At 44.2% G+C, this 19703-nt stretch overlaps 1 protein-coding gene across 2 annotated transcripts in view; it reads right to left on the bottom strand.

Annotated features, from left to right (window-relative positions):
• The window catches only part of LOC143299756 (phosphatidylinositol-3,5-bisphosphate 3-phosphatase MTMR14-like), a 45060-nt gene that overhangs the window by 23597 nt on the left and 1760 nt on the right, over positions 1-19703 (bottom strand). For both annotated transcript variants that reach the window (XM_076613145.1, XM_076613146.1), the window contains exons 2-6: positions 19288-19344; positions 15811-15905; positions 10048-10156; positions 8381-8459; positions 2458-2527 (exon numbers count right to left, since the gene is read on the bottom strand). In XM_076613145.1, the coding sequence (XP_076469260.1) occupies positions 2458-2527; positions 8381-8459; positions 10048-10156; positions 15811-15905; positions 19288-19344 (410 nt within the window). The remainder of the gene's footprint in view (positions 1-2457; positions 2528-8380; positions 8460-10047; positions 10157-15810; positions 15906-19287; positions 19345-19703) is intronic.

Genomic DNA, 19703 nt, shown 5'->3' with positions numbered 1-19703 from the left:
AACCCTTTTGTTGCCATGGGTTCTTTTACGTGCGCTAAGTGCATGCTGCACATGGAACCTCGATTTATCGTCTCATCCGAATGACTAGCGTCCAGACCACCACTCAAGGTCTAGTGGAGGGGGAGAAAATATCGGCGGCCGAGCCGTGATTCGAACCAGCGCGCTCAGATTCTCTCGCTTCCTAGGCGGATGCGTTACCTCTAGGCGCTGGACGGGCGCAATAGCCGAGTGGTTAAAGAGTTGGACTTTCAATCTGAGGGTCTGAAGTTAAAATATAACGGGCGCAATAGCCGAGTGGTTAAAGCGTTGGACTGTCAATCTGAGGGTCCCGGGTTCGAATCACGGTAACGGCGCCTGGTGGGTAAAGGGTGGAGATTTTTCCAATCTCCCAGGTCAACATATGTGCAGACCTGCTAGTGCCTGAACCCCCCTTCGTGTGTATATGCAAGCAGAAGATCAAATACGCACGTTAAACATCCTGTAATCCATGTCAGCGTTCGGTGGGTTATGGAAACAAGAACATACCCAGCATGCACACCCCCGAAAACGGAGTATGGCTGCCTACATGGCAGGGTAAAAACGGTCATACATTTAAAAGCCCACTTGTGTGCATACGAGTGAACGCAGAAGAAGAAGAAGAAGAAGTTAAAATCTTGCTAATAGTGCCTGGTGAGTAAAAGGGGGAGATTTTTCCCCATCTCCCAGGTCAACATATATGTAGACCTGCTAGTGCCTGAACCCCCTTAGTGTGTATACTATACGCAAGCAGAAGATCAAATACACGCATTAAAGATCCTGGAATCCATGTCTGCACTTGGTGGGCTTTTAGAACAAACAATAACCTGCCCAGCATGCACACCCCTGAAAATGGAGTATGGCTGCCTGCATGGAAGGGTAAAAATGGCTGTACACGTAAAAGCCCACTTGTGTACAGACGGAATGAACATGGGAGTTGCAGCCCATGAACAAAGAAGAAGAAAAAGAACATAGCGCTGAATCTTGTGCAGAGACAAATCAAAGCGCTTTCACTCACAAGCATGCATGACTCAAAACTGAGGAAACTAAAAACAAGGAAGAGGCAGGGAAGGGAGGCTGTATTGGGAAGAGGTGGGTTTTAAGGCCAGACTTGAAGAAGGTGCGTACATAGACCTGACAAAGCGAAAAAGGGAGTTCATTCCAAACCCAAGGTCCAGAGACAGTGAAAGAACAGCGGCCAACAGTCGAGTGTTTGAATCTGGGTATGAGTAAACAGATGTGGATCAGAAGCCGATCGTAGAGAGCGAGATGGAGTGTAGAGGTGAACGCAGCCCACAGAGATAGGAAGGGGCAGATTTGTGAATTACACATTTATAACATAAGAGTGCTGATATTGTACTTTATTCTGTGTGAGACAGGGAGCCAGTGGAGATACTGCAAAAAAGAGGAATGATGTGCTCAGACCTTTTCTTTCTAAGGATGAGTCGGGCAGCAGAGTTTTGTATGCACTGAAGGGACTGAATGGATGAAGCAGGCAAACCAGACAATAGGGAGTTACAGTAGTCAAGGCGGAAGAGAATGAGAGAAAAGACAAGTCTAGATGTTGTGTCGGTGCAAAGGTACCCCCCTTGTCAAATACATAGGAACTGCCTGCACTGTCACACATAGGGGTGAGAGGGTGTTGGGGTGGGGGGGGGGGGGACTCAGCTTTGGTCATTATCCCCCTTGAATGTCATGCCCGTAAAATTCACGGGCATTGTGATTGTCTCTGACACCACCATCATAAGAAGGGAAGTAACTCTGGAAGGCTGAAAATTCATACAATTGATCCAGAGTGGGGGTATACCTAAGGGTCGTTTCCTTAGTTCTTGGCCGAGTGTTCTGGATATTTGATTTATGACTTGAAACACCTGTTTCTAACTTTTTTTTTTTTCTTTACTGGCAGTTAAGGGGTTAACAGTCCATCCCACCACACAGCACACACGTTTTGCTGTGTGTTTGTTTGGTTTGTTTTTCCCTTGCACTGAAATACATTTTCTCCAACTGAATCATCATCATCATCATCATCATCATCATTAACAGTTACATTCTGCATATTTCCCACATATCACTGTAGGAGAATTATTACCATTAATGCATTTCACACAAATCACCGTAGAACGATCACACCATTAACGCATTAAGTAGTTGCTGCACAGTTCATTCAAAAAAATCAACTTGCAAAAACAATGTGCAGGGGTGAAATTAATTAGCTTTGCTGCTCATGGTTCATCCCAACTAGCAACATATGGACTGACTTGAGGTTGTGGGCCCACGTGCGTATGTGTGCTCGTGTCAGCCTGTGTGTGTGTGCACATGCATGCATGCGTGTGCATGCATTTATGTGCCTGTGTGTGCACTGCATATATAATGCATGTGTGAGCATGTGTGTGTGTGTGTGTGTGTGTGTGTGTGTGTGTGTCTGTGTGTATCCATACTCACTTTGCTTGAGCAGAGGACTGTATGTCTTCATTCACCGCTCGGCCATTGGCTGTGGCGGTGGCTGTCCCCCCTGCACACAGCGGAACACACACAAAAACTGAGCTGATGATACAAACAAACCTGCAGTCAACAGCCAGAGAATGCTAAACCAAGTTAAAGACGAAGGGTAGACAATCTTCATTTCAAGAAACCCTGTGGGCCTATATGAAATACATCATATATTCCATGTAAATGAATGATGGAGTCTCCCGTCGGTCCGACGGATGAGTAGACAGGCAGGCTTATCTGTCGGTGTGTGTCCTCATATGGGAGAAGAGGCCGATCCTGGATGTGCAGCACTTCCCACAGGTGTTGCAAGGGAAAACGTCTCCAGAAGTTGAGCCCTGCTTCCTTCGCTCACACTTCTCCTTAATGGCCAGCGTTCTCTTGTTTTCAAATGTCTTTATGCCACTAGAGCACAGCATCCTCCAGCGACAACGGTCAAGGGCATCAGTTTCCAAGGAAGCGATGTCTATGTCACAGGCTTTGAGGTTTGTCTTCAAGGTGTCCTTGAAGCGCTTGCAGGGTCTTCCAGGTTCACGGTGGCCTTCTTCAAAAGCATCCTCGGGATCCTGCTGTCTGTCATGCGGACAACGTGTCCTGTCCATGGAAATGAATATAAGGTGTGAAACACATCCAGCATCGTGACTCACAATCAAAATGGCCATACTAACTGACTGGTTAAAAGAGAGATTAACCCTTTGAGCCCCGAGTTCCTGAGCAATTTTAACCCTTCTGCCTGAGCTCCTGAGCCAAAATTTGCAAATGATTGGTATTTAATGTGTCACAGCAGATATAAAAAGAGTGCCCTGACCACCGCTTTACCGGTGGTAGAGAAAAATGACATAATGCCTAGCCACCAGTTGAGCGGTCAACCAATAGTCAAACACGACACAAGTGTTTACGCACCGCTCAACCGGTGGCTAGGCATTATGTCATTTTTCTCTAACACCGGTAAAGCGGTGGTCAGGGCTCAAAGGGTTAACCCATTAAACCCTGAGGAGTTCACAGCCTCGGCAGGTTTCCACGCCATACTGATGCGGGGGGGAAAAAAAATGCAGAAAACATAATATACTGTTATTCCTCCAAATTAACTCAAGTGTGGCCACATTCAGAAATACTGCAGAGGATGAATCCCTTTCTTTGTGGTTTATGTGTATACATAGGAATGTGAAAACTGTTTGAATGAGATGGATTTCCCCAGAGGCCCGGAAGCTCTACGGAGGACTCTGGAGGACCTGCGACGTACTGCCGCCTTTGTCAAGGAGACAGGGGGGGTCGGGGTTGGGGGGGGGTGGGGGGGGGGAGAGAATCTATCTGATAAATGACGAACAAGACAACAAGATGAATTCTTCTTCTTCTTCTGCGTTCACTCGTATGCACATGAGTGGGCTTTTACGTGTATGACCGGGCGCAATAGCCGAGTGGTTAAAGCGTTGGACTGTCAATCTGAGGGTCCCGGGTTCGAATCACGGTGACGGCGCCTGGTGGGTAAAGGGTGGAGATTTTTACGATCTCCCAGGTCAACATATGTGCAGACCTGCTAGTGCCTGAACCCCCTTCGTGTGTATATGCAAGGAGAAGATCAAATATGCACGTTAAAGATCCTGTAATCCATGTCAGCGTTCGGTGGGTTATGGAAACAAGAACATATCCAGCATGCACACCCCCGAAAACGGAGTATGGCTGCCTACTTGGCGGGGTAAAAAAGATGAATTTTGACACATGAGCCAATGCTTTGGCATTGGCGCGCAATGAGTTATGAGATAACGTTGACTGGTTGAGAGATGCACTGAGAGATGCATTAACTCACTCAGTACGGCCAGTCCTCTTTTCTCCTCTACACAGACCCCTCCGATGTCCAGTGGGTGTCTGAATGACCCAACCTTTAGCTTCCGTCGTCAGAATTGTGGTATTCTTTGTCAACATTCACCTCTTCAGTATAAGAGCCTTCCACTTGCAATATTTTGATGATGGTAATTGGGGTGAAACGCTGTTAACGTCGTCTCTTTCGCCGTTCGTATGGAGAGAGTTAAGAGATACATTGAGATATACGCTGAAATATGCACTGAGAGATACATTGAGAGATAAACTGAGATATATATACAAACTGACACCAACCTGGTGTCAGACAACAGGTCTCTTTTTGTTTTTGCTACCCAATACATTTTTCCATGAACATGACTCATGAGCAAAGACCAGATTTTCATCAGAGTGGGAGTGTGTGTGTGTGTGTGTGTGTGTGTGTGTGTGTGTGCGTGTGTGTGTGTGTGTGCTCGCACGCGCGCGCGTCAGTATGTCTGTGTGTGTCTTGTGTCTGTGTTTGTGGTGTGTTTGTCAGTGTTTGTGGTGTGTTTTTGTCAGTGTGTGTGTTTATGTGTGTGTGTCCTTGCCTGTGTCTGTATCTGTGTATGGGTGTGTATATAGGTGTGTGTACATGTGTGTGTACATGTGTGTGTGTGTGTGTGAGTGTGTCTATGTGTGTCTTGTGTCTGTGTTTGTGGTGTGTTTGTCAATGTGTGTGTGTTTATGTATGTGTGTCCTTTCCTGTGTGTGTGTCTGTGTATGTGTGTGTGTACATGTGTGTGTGTGTGTGTTTACGTATGTGTGTGTGTGTGTGTGTGTGTGTGTGTGTGTGTGTGTGTGTGTGTGTGTTTGCGTATGTGTGTGTGTGTGTATGTGTGTGTGTGTGTGCATGCATGCGTGTGTGCGTGTGCGTGTGTACATGGCTTCATTTCTCTTACTGTCTGTCTGACCTCAGCGCACTGCAGGTATCACTGGTAGTGTGGCAGCTGTTGTTATTGATTAGTTTTAATGCCACCACATCATGAAGTGCATATATATATATATATATGGCTACTGGCCAGTGTCATATAAATAATATAAAAGAGAAAGATGCCAAACGATCAATCACCATCATCACATCATCATCATCATCATCATCATCATCAACAACACAAACATCACTTAAGTCATTTATTATTGTCGAAATATTATTAATCAACAACAAACAAAATAAATAAATAAATAAATAAAAGCATGGTTTTAAAAAATGAGTCAATGAGGACATAAAGAGAAGAGGGAGAGAGGGGGACTAGGTAGCAGACAACTTGGGGTTTTTTTGTTGTTGTTGTTTGTTTTTTTTCTTCCCTGTTTCCAGTGCTGGTCCGACAATGTCAAGGCATGGACCAAAATGACGATGCCAGATCTCCTCACAACAGCTGCCAACAGAACGGCGTGGCGAGCTATGACATCTTCCTCATGTCCCCCCCCCCCCCCCCCAACGACCCCAGCGGTCGAGGGAATGAGTGAGTGAGTGAGTGAGTGAGTGAGTGAGTGAGTTTCCAGTGAGAGCTGAGCATCAACTCAAAACGCACTAAACTCCTGGGTCAATTTCCCTGACTCTACATACACTGAAATTAAATATATTACCATTAATGTGGAAGACGCAAACACTCACACACACACACACACACACACACTCACCCCCCCCCCCCCCCCCCCTCCCCCTCCACACACGCACACACACACACACACACACACGGACAACCAAAACACAGGGTTATAAAACAGGCTCACTTTGTTTCCAGAAGTGAGTCAAAAAACTGAAACACACACACACACACACACACACACACACACACACAACCAAACACCAGGTTATAACACAGACTCACTTTACAGAAGTGAGTCAAAAAACTGAAAAAATACAAGGAAAAAAACCCAAAGTAATAAAAAAAGAAAAAAAAGAAAGAAATAAAGTAACAAACAAGGAAACAAATCCACAACATTAACCAAAACTTCTTCTTCCTCTTCTTTTTTTTTTCTAATTTTTTTTTTTTTTTTTTTTTTTTATAGGGCAGTTGAAAAACAAAGGCACACAAGAAAAAAAAAAAAGAAAAAAAAGCACAGCATCTGATCCAGTCTCAACTTGACACTCAAACGTGACGGGCCAGATGGGGAATCGACATACAACACTTGCATTCCCTTTGTGCCTGGAGTGGAGGGGAATGTAACACTACAGTGCTGCTTGCTTGCAGTTGCAATCCACAAGGGACTGTTCACACAATTCATCTTCCTCTTCTTCTTCTTCTTCTTCGTTCGTGGGCTGCAACTCCCACGTTCACTCGTATGCACACGAGTGGGCTTTTACGTGTATGACTGTTTTTACCCTGCCATGTAGGCAGCCATACTCCTTTTTCAGGGGTGCGCATGCTGGGAATGTTCTTGTTTCCATAACCCACTGAACGCTGACATGGATTACAGGATCTTCAATGTGCGTATTTGATCTTCTGCTTGCATATACACACGAAGGGGGTTCAGGCACTAGCAGGTCTGCACATATGTTGACCTGGGAGATCGGAAAAATCTCCACCCTTCACCCACCAGGCGCCGTCACAATGATTCGAACCCGGGACCCTCAGATTGACAGTCCAACGCTTTAACCATTCGGCTATTGCGCCCGTCACACAATTCATCAACTCTTGTCATCCTAGTTCTTCCAGAACCATGATGGAGTAACTGAACTGAAACAACCTGTCGCTGACAGCACACATAAAAAAAAAATTATTTGTGTACACACACACACACACACACACACACACACACACTGACTGAAACCATTTATTGTCAGATTAACTTTATGTTGTACTGACATTTTCGCAACCATTTGAATAAATATTAACTGAGCAACACAAAGAAAATCTAATTTGAGAAAGAAAAAAAATCAAGAAAAAAACCCCAATGATATGAATTTAAAAAGAACATATTCAACAAATCAATTTACCAAGTTTCATTAATATCAATATCTCAAAAAATGTTTTAACACATACACATACTCACATACGTGTATCCCCCACCCACTCCCTCCATACATCTATGCATGCACACAGACACAGACACACACACACACACACACAGACACACACACACACAGACACACACACTCCTTACATACATCTATGCATGCACACAGACACAGACACAGACACACACACACATGCACCGATAACCCACTAGTGCAGACTCCGGCAGGGGTCTGACATTCCTGTCCTGTGCAATCTACTACCCGCCTATGCGGAGAAAACGAAAGTAGCTATGGCCGATAACCTCCCGAAGTAGGTTACCTCCCCTTTGCATCCCTGACTAGCGCCCTCTTTTTTTTTTCCGGCAGCCATCTTGACTTAAAAAAATTTTTTAGGCCTGATGGTGACTTTTTCTTTTCTTAGGCCTCTTTTCATTTTTTTTTTCTTCTAATTTTTTAGTGCTACACATGGGGAACCTCTCCACTCTGAAGTGTTAGTTCAGGGTACATCTCCGTCTCATGCGGTTTGGCTGCAAGACCCTCCCAGGACTGGATGTCAATGCTGAGACCTTTCATCTCTGTCTTGCAGATCTCTCTCTATATATATATTCTCCAAAACCATCCTGCAAGGGACTGTAGAGGGAGGGCGCAGACGGGGGCGGCAGAGAAAGAGCTGGTCTGACAACGTCAAGGAATGGACCAAAATGACGATGCCAGATCTCATCACGACAGCTGCCAACAGAACGGCGTGGCGAGCTATGACATCTTCCTCATGTCCCCCCAACGACCCCAGCAGTCGAGGGAATGAGTGAGTGAGTAATATATATATATATATATATATATATATGTATGTATGTCTTCATATCTTTAGAAAATATTATTGCAGCTGGGTGCAGCCCAGCTATCCATCAGTTTCAGAAAGAAAAAAAACAAAAAAAAAAAAAACTGTACACAGCGTTTTGACTACCTGTCCTGCTGACAGCAGGCAAGCGAAGAAACGTGAAAGGAAACATGTATGTGAGTGAAGTGCCCCTGGAGGAGATGATAATGTAATGACGGACCAACAGACACAGACCCCACCTCCTGACATGATCATGTCCATTCCTTTCCTGCCAAACAGCTCCTGCCACGATGCCAGGGTGGCGGATCGGCACACGTGCTGCACACACACACACACACACACACATGTATATAAGCATGTGCACACACATACAGCACACACAAACGCAGAGGCACACACACACACACACACACATACAGAGAATACAGATACACGACGCCACTCACACACACGCGCACACACACACACGTATATAAGCATGTGCACACACATACAGCACACACAAACAGAGGCACACACACACACACACACACACACACACACACATACAGAGAATACAGATACACAACGCCACACACGCGCGCGCGCGCGCGCACACACACACACACACACACACACACACACACGTATATAAGTATGTGCACACACATACAGCACACACACACACACACACACACACACACACACACACACACACACACACACACACATACAGAGAATACAGATACATGACGACACACACACACACACGCACACATACGCGCGCACACACACACACACACACATGTATATAGGCATGTGCACACACATACAGCACACACAAACACAGAGGCACACACACACACACATACAGAGAATACAGATACATGACGACACACATGCACACACACACACATTTATTTCAGCATGTGCACACACATACAGCACACACAAACACAGAGGCACACACACACATACATATAGAGAATACAGATACAGATACACACACACACACACACACACATTTTAACCTGCCTGAATTCTCAAAGAGAAGCTGAGCACCCTCATTAACCGAAAGACACAGACTTGACATGGAAAGAGTTACTTGAACACACTACACAGATTAACGGATAATCTTTTACTTTTTTTTAATATTTGGCCAAGTAAGAAAATATTCAATCCCTTTATTTATTTTTTTTAATTTTTTTTATAATTCATACTGATCTATATCATTATCTTAGTTTGTTTTTTTTATTTTTCTCTAACTCACAGAGTTCACCGCACTCAGCTCTTCTTCTCAGCTCCTGAACTCCAGCAAATGGATTATTACCATTCTCAGCTCCTGAACTCCAGCAAATGGATTATTACCATTCTCAGCTCCTGAACTCCAGCAAATGGCTTATTATCATTCTCCAGCTATCAGCTTATTAAATTATAATTGATACTTTATATATATATATATATACAGCAAGGGACCAACTGGACTGGAATGGCCAGAACAGCCCAGAACAGAGTGCGATGGCGAGGGGTCGTCGATGGCCTATGCTCCACCAGGAGAGATGGGCAAAATGAATGAATGAATGAATGAATGAATGATATATCTATATATCTATATATCTATCTATCTATCTATATATATATATATATATATACTATAACACCAATTTTCAGCCAGAGACCTAACTGCTTAACAAACAAGGAATCATTCATTTGCACAACAGGCTGCCTGCCTGGGAAAAACCGACACACAGAGCTATCTTCACTGTTGTTTCTTGTGCCTTTCAGTCAGGCTTCAGTCAAGCGCACACACACACACACACACACATCTATGTATATGAAACTAAAGTGAATTTTTGCCAGGCACAACCCTTTTGTCACCCTGTGGGTTCTTTCCATGCGCAAAGTGTGTGCGACGCGTGCTGCTCACCTTTCCTTTGTACAGTATGACGGGGGCGACGAAGCGTGTCCAGCAGCGAGCCAGTCGGGCCTGACGAATCAGCTCCTCCAGTTTCTTTCTGTCCGTCAAAGGCTGATACCTGTTGGTGGGGAGCACGACGCTCATCTCTATATATATACCCTGATCACACGACATACCGTACCCCTGCCCCTTTTATTTTTTAGCCCTCCCAAGCCACTCTCACTGCCTTTTGTTTTGTTTTGTTATTTTATTTTATATTATTTTATGAATTTTAAAAAAAAATATTTTTTTTTTATTATTATCTTTTTTTTTTTTTTTTTTTTTTTTTTAATATTATTTTATTTTATTTTTTATTATTCTTTTTTTTTTCTCAAGGCCTGACTAAGCACATTGGGTTACGCTGCTGGTCAGGCATCTGCTTGGCAGATGTGGTGTAGCGTGTATATATATTGGTTTGTCCGAACGCAGTGACGCCTCCTTGAGCTACTGATCCTGATACTGATACTGCTAAAAACATGTCTGAGGGATCATTTTGGTCAAGCCAAGGGGAAGATTTATTCCAGGTAATGTCCTAAGGAGGGGTACGTAGAAAAAGTTTTAAAGGAAAGAGTGGTAACTCTCTCCATTCACAAGGTACACAACTTCCAAGTTAACGCTGCTTAGATGCTACTGGTTCGGCTAGCACACAGGTAAATAAAAAAGGTACATTGGAACAAACCCAGACACTTCCTCTAAAAAAAAGAAAGGCTCAAACAGAATATGGCAACCCTGTAAGTGGCACGACAAAGAATAGAATAGAATAGAATATGTCTTTATTACCAAGTGTACCGGGGTCACAAGGAATATTGGGGGGGGGATAGTACATAACATTATACGAATATAAATCAAAAATCATACATAAACACAGATACAGTAGAAATTAATTACTAAATTAGGATACACATACAATATAAAAACTTGTGCATACTTACACATGCGCACACTGCACACACACACACACACATGCACGCACGCACGCACACACACACACTCACACACACACTCCCCCTCTCTCTCTCTCTCTCTCTCTCTCTCACACACACACACACACACACATTTGAACAGAAGCTGCATATTACATGTGGATGGGGCTGATGACTAGATCTTTAGGTAATGTTGATGGTTGTTGATTGCACAATTCTATTTATCATACTGGATTTGTTCGAGAGACAGGGCATTGACTGCTTTGGGGAAAAAAGCTATTGGCGAAGCGATTGGTTTTCGTCCTTATACTTCTGTACCGTCGACCAGAGGGGAGCATCTCGAAAATCCCCAAAGCTGGATGTGATTCGTCCTGGCTGACTGATTTTGCTTTTTTGAGTAGCCGCTTGTAATATATGTCTTCTAGAGAAGGTAGATCAGCCCCAGTAATCTAATGTAGGTTTTGTTCAGCAGCTGAACTGCAATTTGTGTTGTAGGTAAAGTTTCAGTTTCAGTAGCTCAAGGAGGCGTCACTGCGTTCGGACAAAACCATAAACGCTACATCACATCTGCCAAGCAGATGCCTGACCAGTAGCGTAACCCAACGCGCTTATAAGGCTGTAGGTAAAAACAATAACAAATGACTTATTCAACCAAAAAGTGGAAAAACCATGATCGTTGAATTCTTTGACATACCTAGGCATCAGCAATCAACATACAGAACAGATTATGTGATGCATATATCACTTGATCAGATAATTACATCACAGTTCTAATCTCACTCATTCCTTCCTTCCTCATCTTTTGCTTCAAACAATCAAGTAGTGAAGATGACAGCCTCACTAACAAACTGGCATTGTAGTTCTTTCATGCTTGTTGCGATCAAGTGATTTCTGTTTCAGCATCAGTGCACGCACTGCAAACTGCCATTGGGGGGACCCTGTGAATTTTCACTGAGGAAGGCAGCTAACTGTATACATACATGTATGTACGTATGCCTGATATTCCTGCTGTTTTGTCCACTGACTGTGAACTCATCAGATATATACATCAGCAAACAAGAAATTTTGTCAAGCACTGAAAAAAATGATACTTTTTTTTCTCTTTTTTTGTTTTCTTTTCTTTCTTTCTTTTTTTTTTTCCCTTTTTTTTGGGGGGGGGGGGGGGGGGCTGCCCCATCATTTGTACCGTTTTATTTAGCGGCATTTCTCCCTTGAAGCTTATTCAAAGTCCCCAAATACTTCATGTCAACTTAAGACCAAACTAACTCTTTCCCCGCCAAGTTTCTGTGTGAAAAGCTCTCTACAGCACCAAATATTTTAGACTTTATCACTCTCAGTCACAACAAACAGTTTTCTACAGCCGTGAACTATCCAGTCTACTAAAGTCACCCATGGGTACAGTAAAAAAAAAAAAAATTTTAATCTGGGGCAAAGGTGAATAAGAGCTGGGTTGGGGAGGGGAGGAAGGAAGAAAAGGCCGAGGGATACTGACCTGTTGTCATTGGTAGGGGAAGACCATTGGTGTTGGGGAGGGAAGGAAGGAAGGAAGAAAAGACCAGGGGATACTGACCTGTTGTCATTGGTAGGGGAAGACCATTGGTGTTGGGGAGGGAAGGAAGGAAGGAAGAAAAGGTCAAGGGATACTGACCTGTTGTCATTGGTAGGGGAAGTCCCTTGGTGTTGGGGAGGGAAGGAAGGAAGGAAGGAAAAAAAGGTCAAGGGATACTGACCTGTTGTCGCTGGTAGGGGAAGACCCTTGGTGTTGGGGAGGGAAGGAAGGAAGGAAGGAAAAAAAGGTCAAGGGATACTGACCTGTTGTCGCTGGTAGGGGAAGACCCTTGGTGTTGGGGAGGGAAGGAAGGAAGGAAGGAAAGGTCAAGGGATACTGACCTGTTGTCGCTGGTAGGGGAAGACCCTTGGTGTTGGGGAGGGAAGGAAGGAAGGAAGGAAAAAAAGGTCAAGGGATACTGACCTGTTGTCGTTGGTAGGGGAAGACCCTTGGTGTTGGGGAGGGAAGGAAGGAAGGAAGAAAAGGTCAAGGGATACTGACCTGTTGTTGTTGGTAGGGGAAGATCCTTGGTGTTGGGGAGGGAAGGAAGGAAGGAAGAAAAGAACTAAGGGATACTGACCTGTTGTCGTTGGTAGGGGAAGATCCTTGGTGTTGGGGAGGGAAGGAAGGAAGGAAGAAAAGGTCAAGGGATACTGACCTGTTGTTGTTGGTAGGGGAAGATCCTTGGTGTTGGGGAGGGAAGGAAGGAAGGAAGAAAAGGTCAAGGGATACTGACCTGTTGTCGTTGGTAGGGGAAGATCCTTGGTGTTGGGGAGGGAAGGAAGGAAGGAAAAAAAGGTCAAGGGATACTGACCTGTTGTCGTTGGTAGGGGAAGACTTGGTGTTGGGGAGGAAAGGAAGGAAGGAAGGAAGAAAAGGCCGAGGGATACTGACCTGTTGTCGTTGGTAGGAGAAGACTTGGTGTTGGGGAGGAAAGGAAGGAAGGAAGGAAGAAGAGAACTAAGGGATACTGATCTGTTGTCGTTGGTAGGGGAAGACCCTTGGTGTTGGGGAGGGAAGGAAGGAAAGAAAGGCCAAGGGATACTGGCCATTTGTTGTTGGTAGGGGAAGTCCCTTGGTGTTGGGGAGGGAAGGAAGGAAGGAAGGAAAAGAACTAAGGGATACTGACCTGTTGTCATTGGTAGGGGAAGACCCTTGGTGTTGGGGAGGGAAGGAAGGAAGGAAGAAAAGGTCAAGGGATACTGACCTGTTGTCGCTGGTAGGGGAAGACCCTTGGTGTTGGGGAGGGAGGGAAGGAAGGAAGGAAGAAAAGGACTAGGGGATACTGACCTGTTGTCGCTGGTATGGGAAGATCCTTGGTGTTGGGGAGGGAGGGAAGGAAGGAAGGAAGAAAAGGCCAAGGGATACTGACCTGTTGTTGCTGGTAGGGGAAGACCCTTGGTGTTGGGGAGGGAAGGAAGGAAGGAAGGAAGAAAAGGTCAAGGGATACTGACTTGTTGTCGCTGGTAGGGGAAGATCCTTGGTGTTGGGGAGGGAAGGAAGGAAGGAAGGAAGAAAAGGCCAAGGGATGCTGACCTGTTGTCGTTGGTAGGGGAAGACCCTTGGTGTTGGGGAGGGAAGGAAGGAAGGAAGGAAGAAAAGAACTAAGGGATACTGACCTGTTGTCGTTGGCAGGGGAAGTCCCTTGGTGTTGGGGAGGGAAGGAAGGAAGGAAGAAGAGAACTAAGGGATACTGACCTGTTGTCATTGGTAGGGGAAGACTTGGTGTTGGGGAGGGAAATAAGGAAGGAAGAAAAGGCCGAGGGATATTGACCTGTTGTCGCTGGTAGGGGAAGACCGCTGGTGTTGGGGAGGGAAGGAAGGAAAGAAGAAAAGGTCAAGGGATACTGACCTGTTGTCGCTGGTAGGGGAAGACCCTTGGTGTTGGGGAGGGAAGGAAGGAACGAAGAAAAGAACTAAGGGATACTGACGTGTTGTTGTTGGTAGGGGAAGTCCCTTGGTGTTGGGGAGGGAAGGGAAGGAAGGAAGGAAAGGTCAAGGGATACTGACCTGTTGTTGTTGGTAGGGGAAGACCCTTGGTGTTGGGGAAGGAAGGAAGGAAGAATAAAGGCCTAAGGATACTGACCTGTTGTCGCTGGTAGGGGAAGACTTGGTGTTGCGGAGGGAAGGAAGGAAGGAAGGAAAGGCCAAGGGATACTGACCTGTTGTCGTTGGTAGGGGAAGGCCCTTGGTGTTGGGGAAGGAAGAAAGGAAGGAAGGAAGAAAAGGCCAAGGGATATTGGCCTTTGGTCAATGGTAGGGGAAGTCCCTTGGTGTTGGGGAGGGAAGGAAGGAAGGAAGGAAAAAGGCCAAGCGATACTGACCTGCTGTTATTGGTAGGGGGAAACCTTTGGTGTTGGGGAGGGAAGGAAGGAAGAAAAGGTCAAGGGATACTGACCTGTTGTTGTTGGTAGGGGAAGTCCCTTGGTGTTGGGGAGGGAAGGAAGGAAGGAAGAAAAGGTCAAGGGATACTGACCTGTTGTCGTTGGTAGGGGAAGACCCTTGGTGTTGGGGAGGGAAGGAAGGAAGGAAGGAAGAAAAGGTCAAGGGATACTGACCTGTTGTCGTTGGTAGGGGAAGACCCTTGGTGTTGGGGAGGGAAGGAAGGAAGGAAGAAAAGGTCAGGGGATACTGACATGTTGTCGCTGGTAGGGGAAGACTTGGTGTTGCGGAGGGAAGGAAGGAAGGAAGGAAAGGCCAAGGGATACTGGCCATTTGTTGTTGGTAGGGGAAGTCCCTTGGTGTTGGGGAGGGAAGGAAGGAAAGAAAGGCCAAGGGATACTGGCCTTTTGTTGTTGGTAGGGGAAGTCCCTTGGTGTTGGGGAGGGAAGGGAAGGAAGAAAAAAAGGTCTAGGAACACTGACCTGTTGCCATTGGTAGGGTAAGACCTTTGGTGTTGGGGAGGGAAGGAAGGAACGAAGAAAAGGCCTAGGGGATACTGACATGTTGTCGTTGGTAGGGGAAGACCTTTGGTGTTGGGGAGGGAGGGAAGGAAGGAAGAAAAGGTCAAGGAATACTGGCCTTTTGTCGTTGGTAGGGGAAGACCCTTGGTGTTGGGGAGGGAAGGAAGGAAGGAAGAAAAAAGGCCAAGCGATACTGACCTGCTGTTATTGGTAGGGGGAAACCTTTGGTGTTGGGGAGGGAAGGAAGGAAGGAAGGAAGAAAAGGTCAAGGGATACTGACCTGTTGTCGTTGGTAGGGGAAGACCCTTGGTGTTGGGGAGGGAAGGGAAGGAAGAAAAAAAGGTCCAGGAACACTGACCTGTTGTCGTTGGAGGGGGTGGAGCCTTCGTACTCCAGCACCACGATCTGACTGGGGTAGTGGCCACACAGCTTCCCCCCGCTGTTGTTGATCACCTGAGTCATCACACATCAAACAGGTTAGTTTGTATTTGTATTTGTATTTCTTTTTATCACAACAGGTTTTATCTGTGTGAAATTCGGGCTGCTCTCCCCAGGGAGAGCGTGTCGCTACACTACAGTGCCACCCTTTTTCTTCTTCTTTTTTTTGTATTTTTTCCTGCGTGCAGTTTTATTTGTTTTTCCTATCGAAGTGGATTTTTCTACAGAATTTTGCCAGGAACAACCCTTTTGTTGCCGTGGGTTCTTTTACGTGCGCTAAGTGCATGCTGCACACGGGACCTCGGTTTATCGTCTCATCCGAATGACTGACGTCCAGACCACCACTCAAGGTCTAATGGAGGGGGAGAAAATATCGGCGGCTGAGCCGTGATTCGAACCAGCGCGCTCGGATTCTCTCGCTTCCTAGGCGGACGCGTTACCTCTAGGCCATCACACACAGTACGCCTGCCTCAACCATACGGCAGAAACAGTCATGAAATGATGAATACATGTAAAAAAAAACAAAAAAAAACAACAAAAAAACCCCACATGTTGTATTTGGAGGAATTTTGGTGAACGTCCCATCACACATACTGGTGATTGTAGGTATTTTGTTAAGGTGTCAATCTTTACATTTGAACGCTATCATTTTAAAACAGATAAATAAGGATGGCAGGAGATGAAGTAGAAGAGAGAACTGTATGGTGAGTAGGGTAAACAGGATAGTAGATGGACGGTGAAATCAAAGTTCGAGTATCTGAAATATGCAGAAATATAAAATAATTGAAAAGAAAATCACTTAATGGACTGTGTAAAACTAAAAGGGAAGTTGTTTATCAAACAAGAGAAACATCTATGTATACATGTATACGAATGAATGCTGCACACAACTAAATATTTATAAATGAAACCTAGAATTTCATGCCACGAATGCAGAAAGAAAGAAAATCATACAGCTGCAGGCAATAAAATATATTATAAAAAAAAAAAATCAAAGTAAAACTATTTTCCCTGGGTACATTCCTATATATTTTTCTATAGTTATCTATTGCTTTCAGACTCTCTCTCTCTCTCTCTCTCTCTCTCTCTCTCAAGCAATGCTACCCATGCACACCACACTCTCTGTTGTCTTCTTCTTTTTTTTTAAAGAGTGCTAAATTCCCCCCAAAAAAAGTACCTAATCAGTATCACCTCACTCTACATCTCTGTCTATCTGTCTGTAAGAACTGTGTGTTCTTCTTCCTCCCTTGCCCAGACATCCTCATTCACTAAAAAAATCTCTGTTTGTCTCTCTGTCTCCATTAGTAATTATCCAGGCCTCTGTGTGTGTGTGTGTGTGTGTGTGTGTGTGTGTGTGTGTGTGTGTGTGTGTGTGTGTGTGTTGGTGCATGTGTGTGTTGGTGTGTGTATGTTGGTAAATATGTATATATATATACATGTGTCACTGTGTGTGTGTGTGTGTGTGTGTGTGTGTGTGTGTTGGTGCATGTGTGTGTATTGGTGAATATGTATACATGTGTCATTGTGTGTGTGTGTGTGTGTGTGCGCGCACACACACACACACACACACACGCACACACATATATATATATATATATATATATATATATATATATATATATATATATATATATATATATACACACAATATATATACACATAAAATGGTATATCATCAAATGTGTATGTGTGCATGTTTGCAAACATATCCCCACCACCACCCACCACTTGACCCCCCACTCTTGTCCCAATCTCAGTCCCAATACCTGTCCACAAACAAAGTGACAGAGCTACCTGGGACTGAAAGATTCTCCTCAGACGAGCACTTGGACAGTTGGAAGGTGAGCCTAAATGCAAGTTATACAACAGCTGTCACCTTATCACTCAGGTCAGCGACACCTGATATTGAATGGTTTTTGGGGTCACTGTTCTGCCTGAGGCCAGTCTTGTGACGTTGTGACCTACAAGTGCAATTACATATATATATATATGTCCACTGTAACTCGCTAACTGGTTCAATCACCCATCTGAGATAAGTTCTTCATTGAATTCATGCACACATGCACCTGTCCAGCAAAAGCCAGTATGTTCCTAAAGTTTTAGACAAAATTAAAATAACTATATATATGTGTATGATGTACATACAGTCTGTACAATGTATGTGAGCATGCGCATGCGTGCACACACACACACACACACACACTCTCTCTGAGTCTCTCTCTCTCTCTCTTGGATAGCCTGTTGATTGCTACCATTTTTTCTGCAGGGAAAGTAAGTTCTTTGTTTTCTTTCACTATATTCATTCATTCATTTATTCTAATGTTTTGTTATGCAACGAAAATATGTTGATTCATTCACCCATGTGATAAGGACCTCATGGCCAATGACATTAAAAGTGCCAAAGTGTCAGTGTCAGAGTCTCTCTCTCTCTCTCTCTCTCTCTCTCTCTCTCACACACACACAAACAAAAAAACCCCAAAAAACAACAACAAAAAACACACACACACTCACACACACAAACACACACACAACACATGATAAAAAATATCACACACACACACACACACACACACACACACACACACACTGACATATAGTACACATTCACATACATGTATCCACACAAAAGTTCTGCAAACCCCAAACTCCTTCCCACCCCCCACCCACCCCACGTTTTTTTTTTCTCAACACTTGTAGAACTTTGTACTGTAGTTGTAGCAAAACTCATGATCACAAGAGAATGAAACAGCACTGTTATTAAAACACTGTTAAACACATGGTTATTACAATAATCATTACTCTGAGTCTGAGTGTGAATCTGATGTATGTTACATAAACATATTATAAGTAAGGCCTATGGACACAGATCGTTTTCTTTTCAATCGCCAAAGACGTGGAACAAGCTCCCTGATAACCTCCGTCATTCTGATTCCCTCGCATCTTTTAAATCTCGTCTCAAAACTCACCTTTTCCCTCAGCAATAAGTTCAATTGTGGCAGGTCCACTTCCTTTGCGTTAGCTGTGCTTGACTATGTGTGTATATGTATGTGTACATAACTACATGCATGTATATGAATGTGTATTGTGTGTGCGTGTGTTTATGTACGTTTGTGCCTGCCTATGTGTGCGTATGTGTTAGGGTAGCTGTTAGATACACATGTATGTTAAAATGTATGTATGCAGTGTGTGTGTGTGTGTGTGTGTGTGTGTGTGTGTGTGTGTGTGTGTGTGTGTGTGTGTGTAGTGACATTTTGGTGTGTGTGTGTAACATAGATATAATGTTTTATGTTAACAAAAGCGTTTTTGTAAAGCACCTAGAGCAGATTTCTGGATAGTGTGCTATATAAGTATCCATTATTATTATTATATAATTGACATTGAGTAAGTAAGTACTTACAGTGTAAGCATAGTCCTTCCCAAATAAATCAAGACAGTTTTTCAATGCCAGCATACCCTGAAAAAGAATGCAAGTTCAAGAATTAGATCAATGCATATCATGAAGAGATCTATAAATATAACAATACTAATACAAAAAATAAACTGTAGTGTAAGAGTAACTTCCATCAGTGCACTTCACACACACACACACACTAAACATACCAACACACACACACACACACACACACACACACACACACACACACACACACACTTACACACACATAATACACACACACACACACACACACACACACACACACACACACACACACAAAGTGACACACATATAACCTTTTCTTTTCTCTTTTTTTTTCTGAGGACAAGAAATAAAATATCAGATAACTCTTTTACCCTTAATTAATAAGGATAATT

The sequence above is a fragment of the Babylonia areolata genome, chromosome 25, assembly GCF_041734735.1.
Source record: "Babylonia areolata isolate BAREFJ2019XMU chromosome 25, ASM4173473v1, whole genome shotgun sequence".
NCBI classification, from domain to species: domain Eukaryota; kingdom Metazoa; phylum Mollusca; class Gastropoda; order Neogastropoda; family Buccinidae; genus Babylonia; species Babylonia areolata.
The sequence above is the reverse complement of the archived record's forward strand: the minus strand, read 5'-3'. Positions and strand labels throughout refer to the sequence as shown.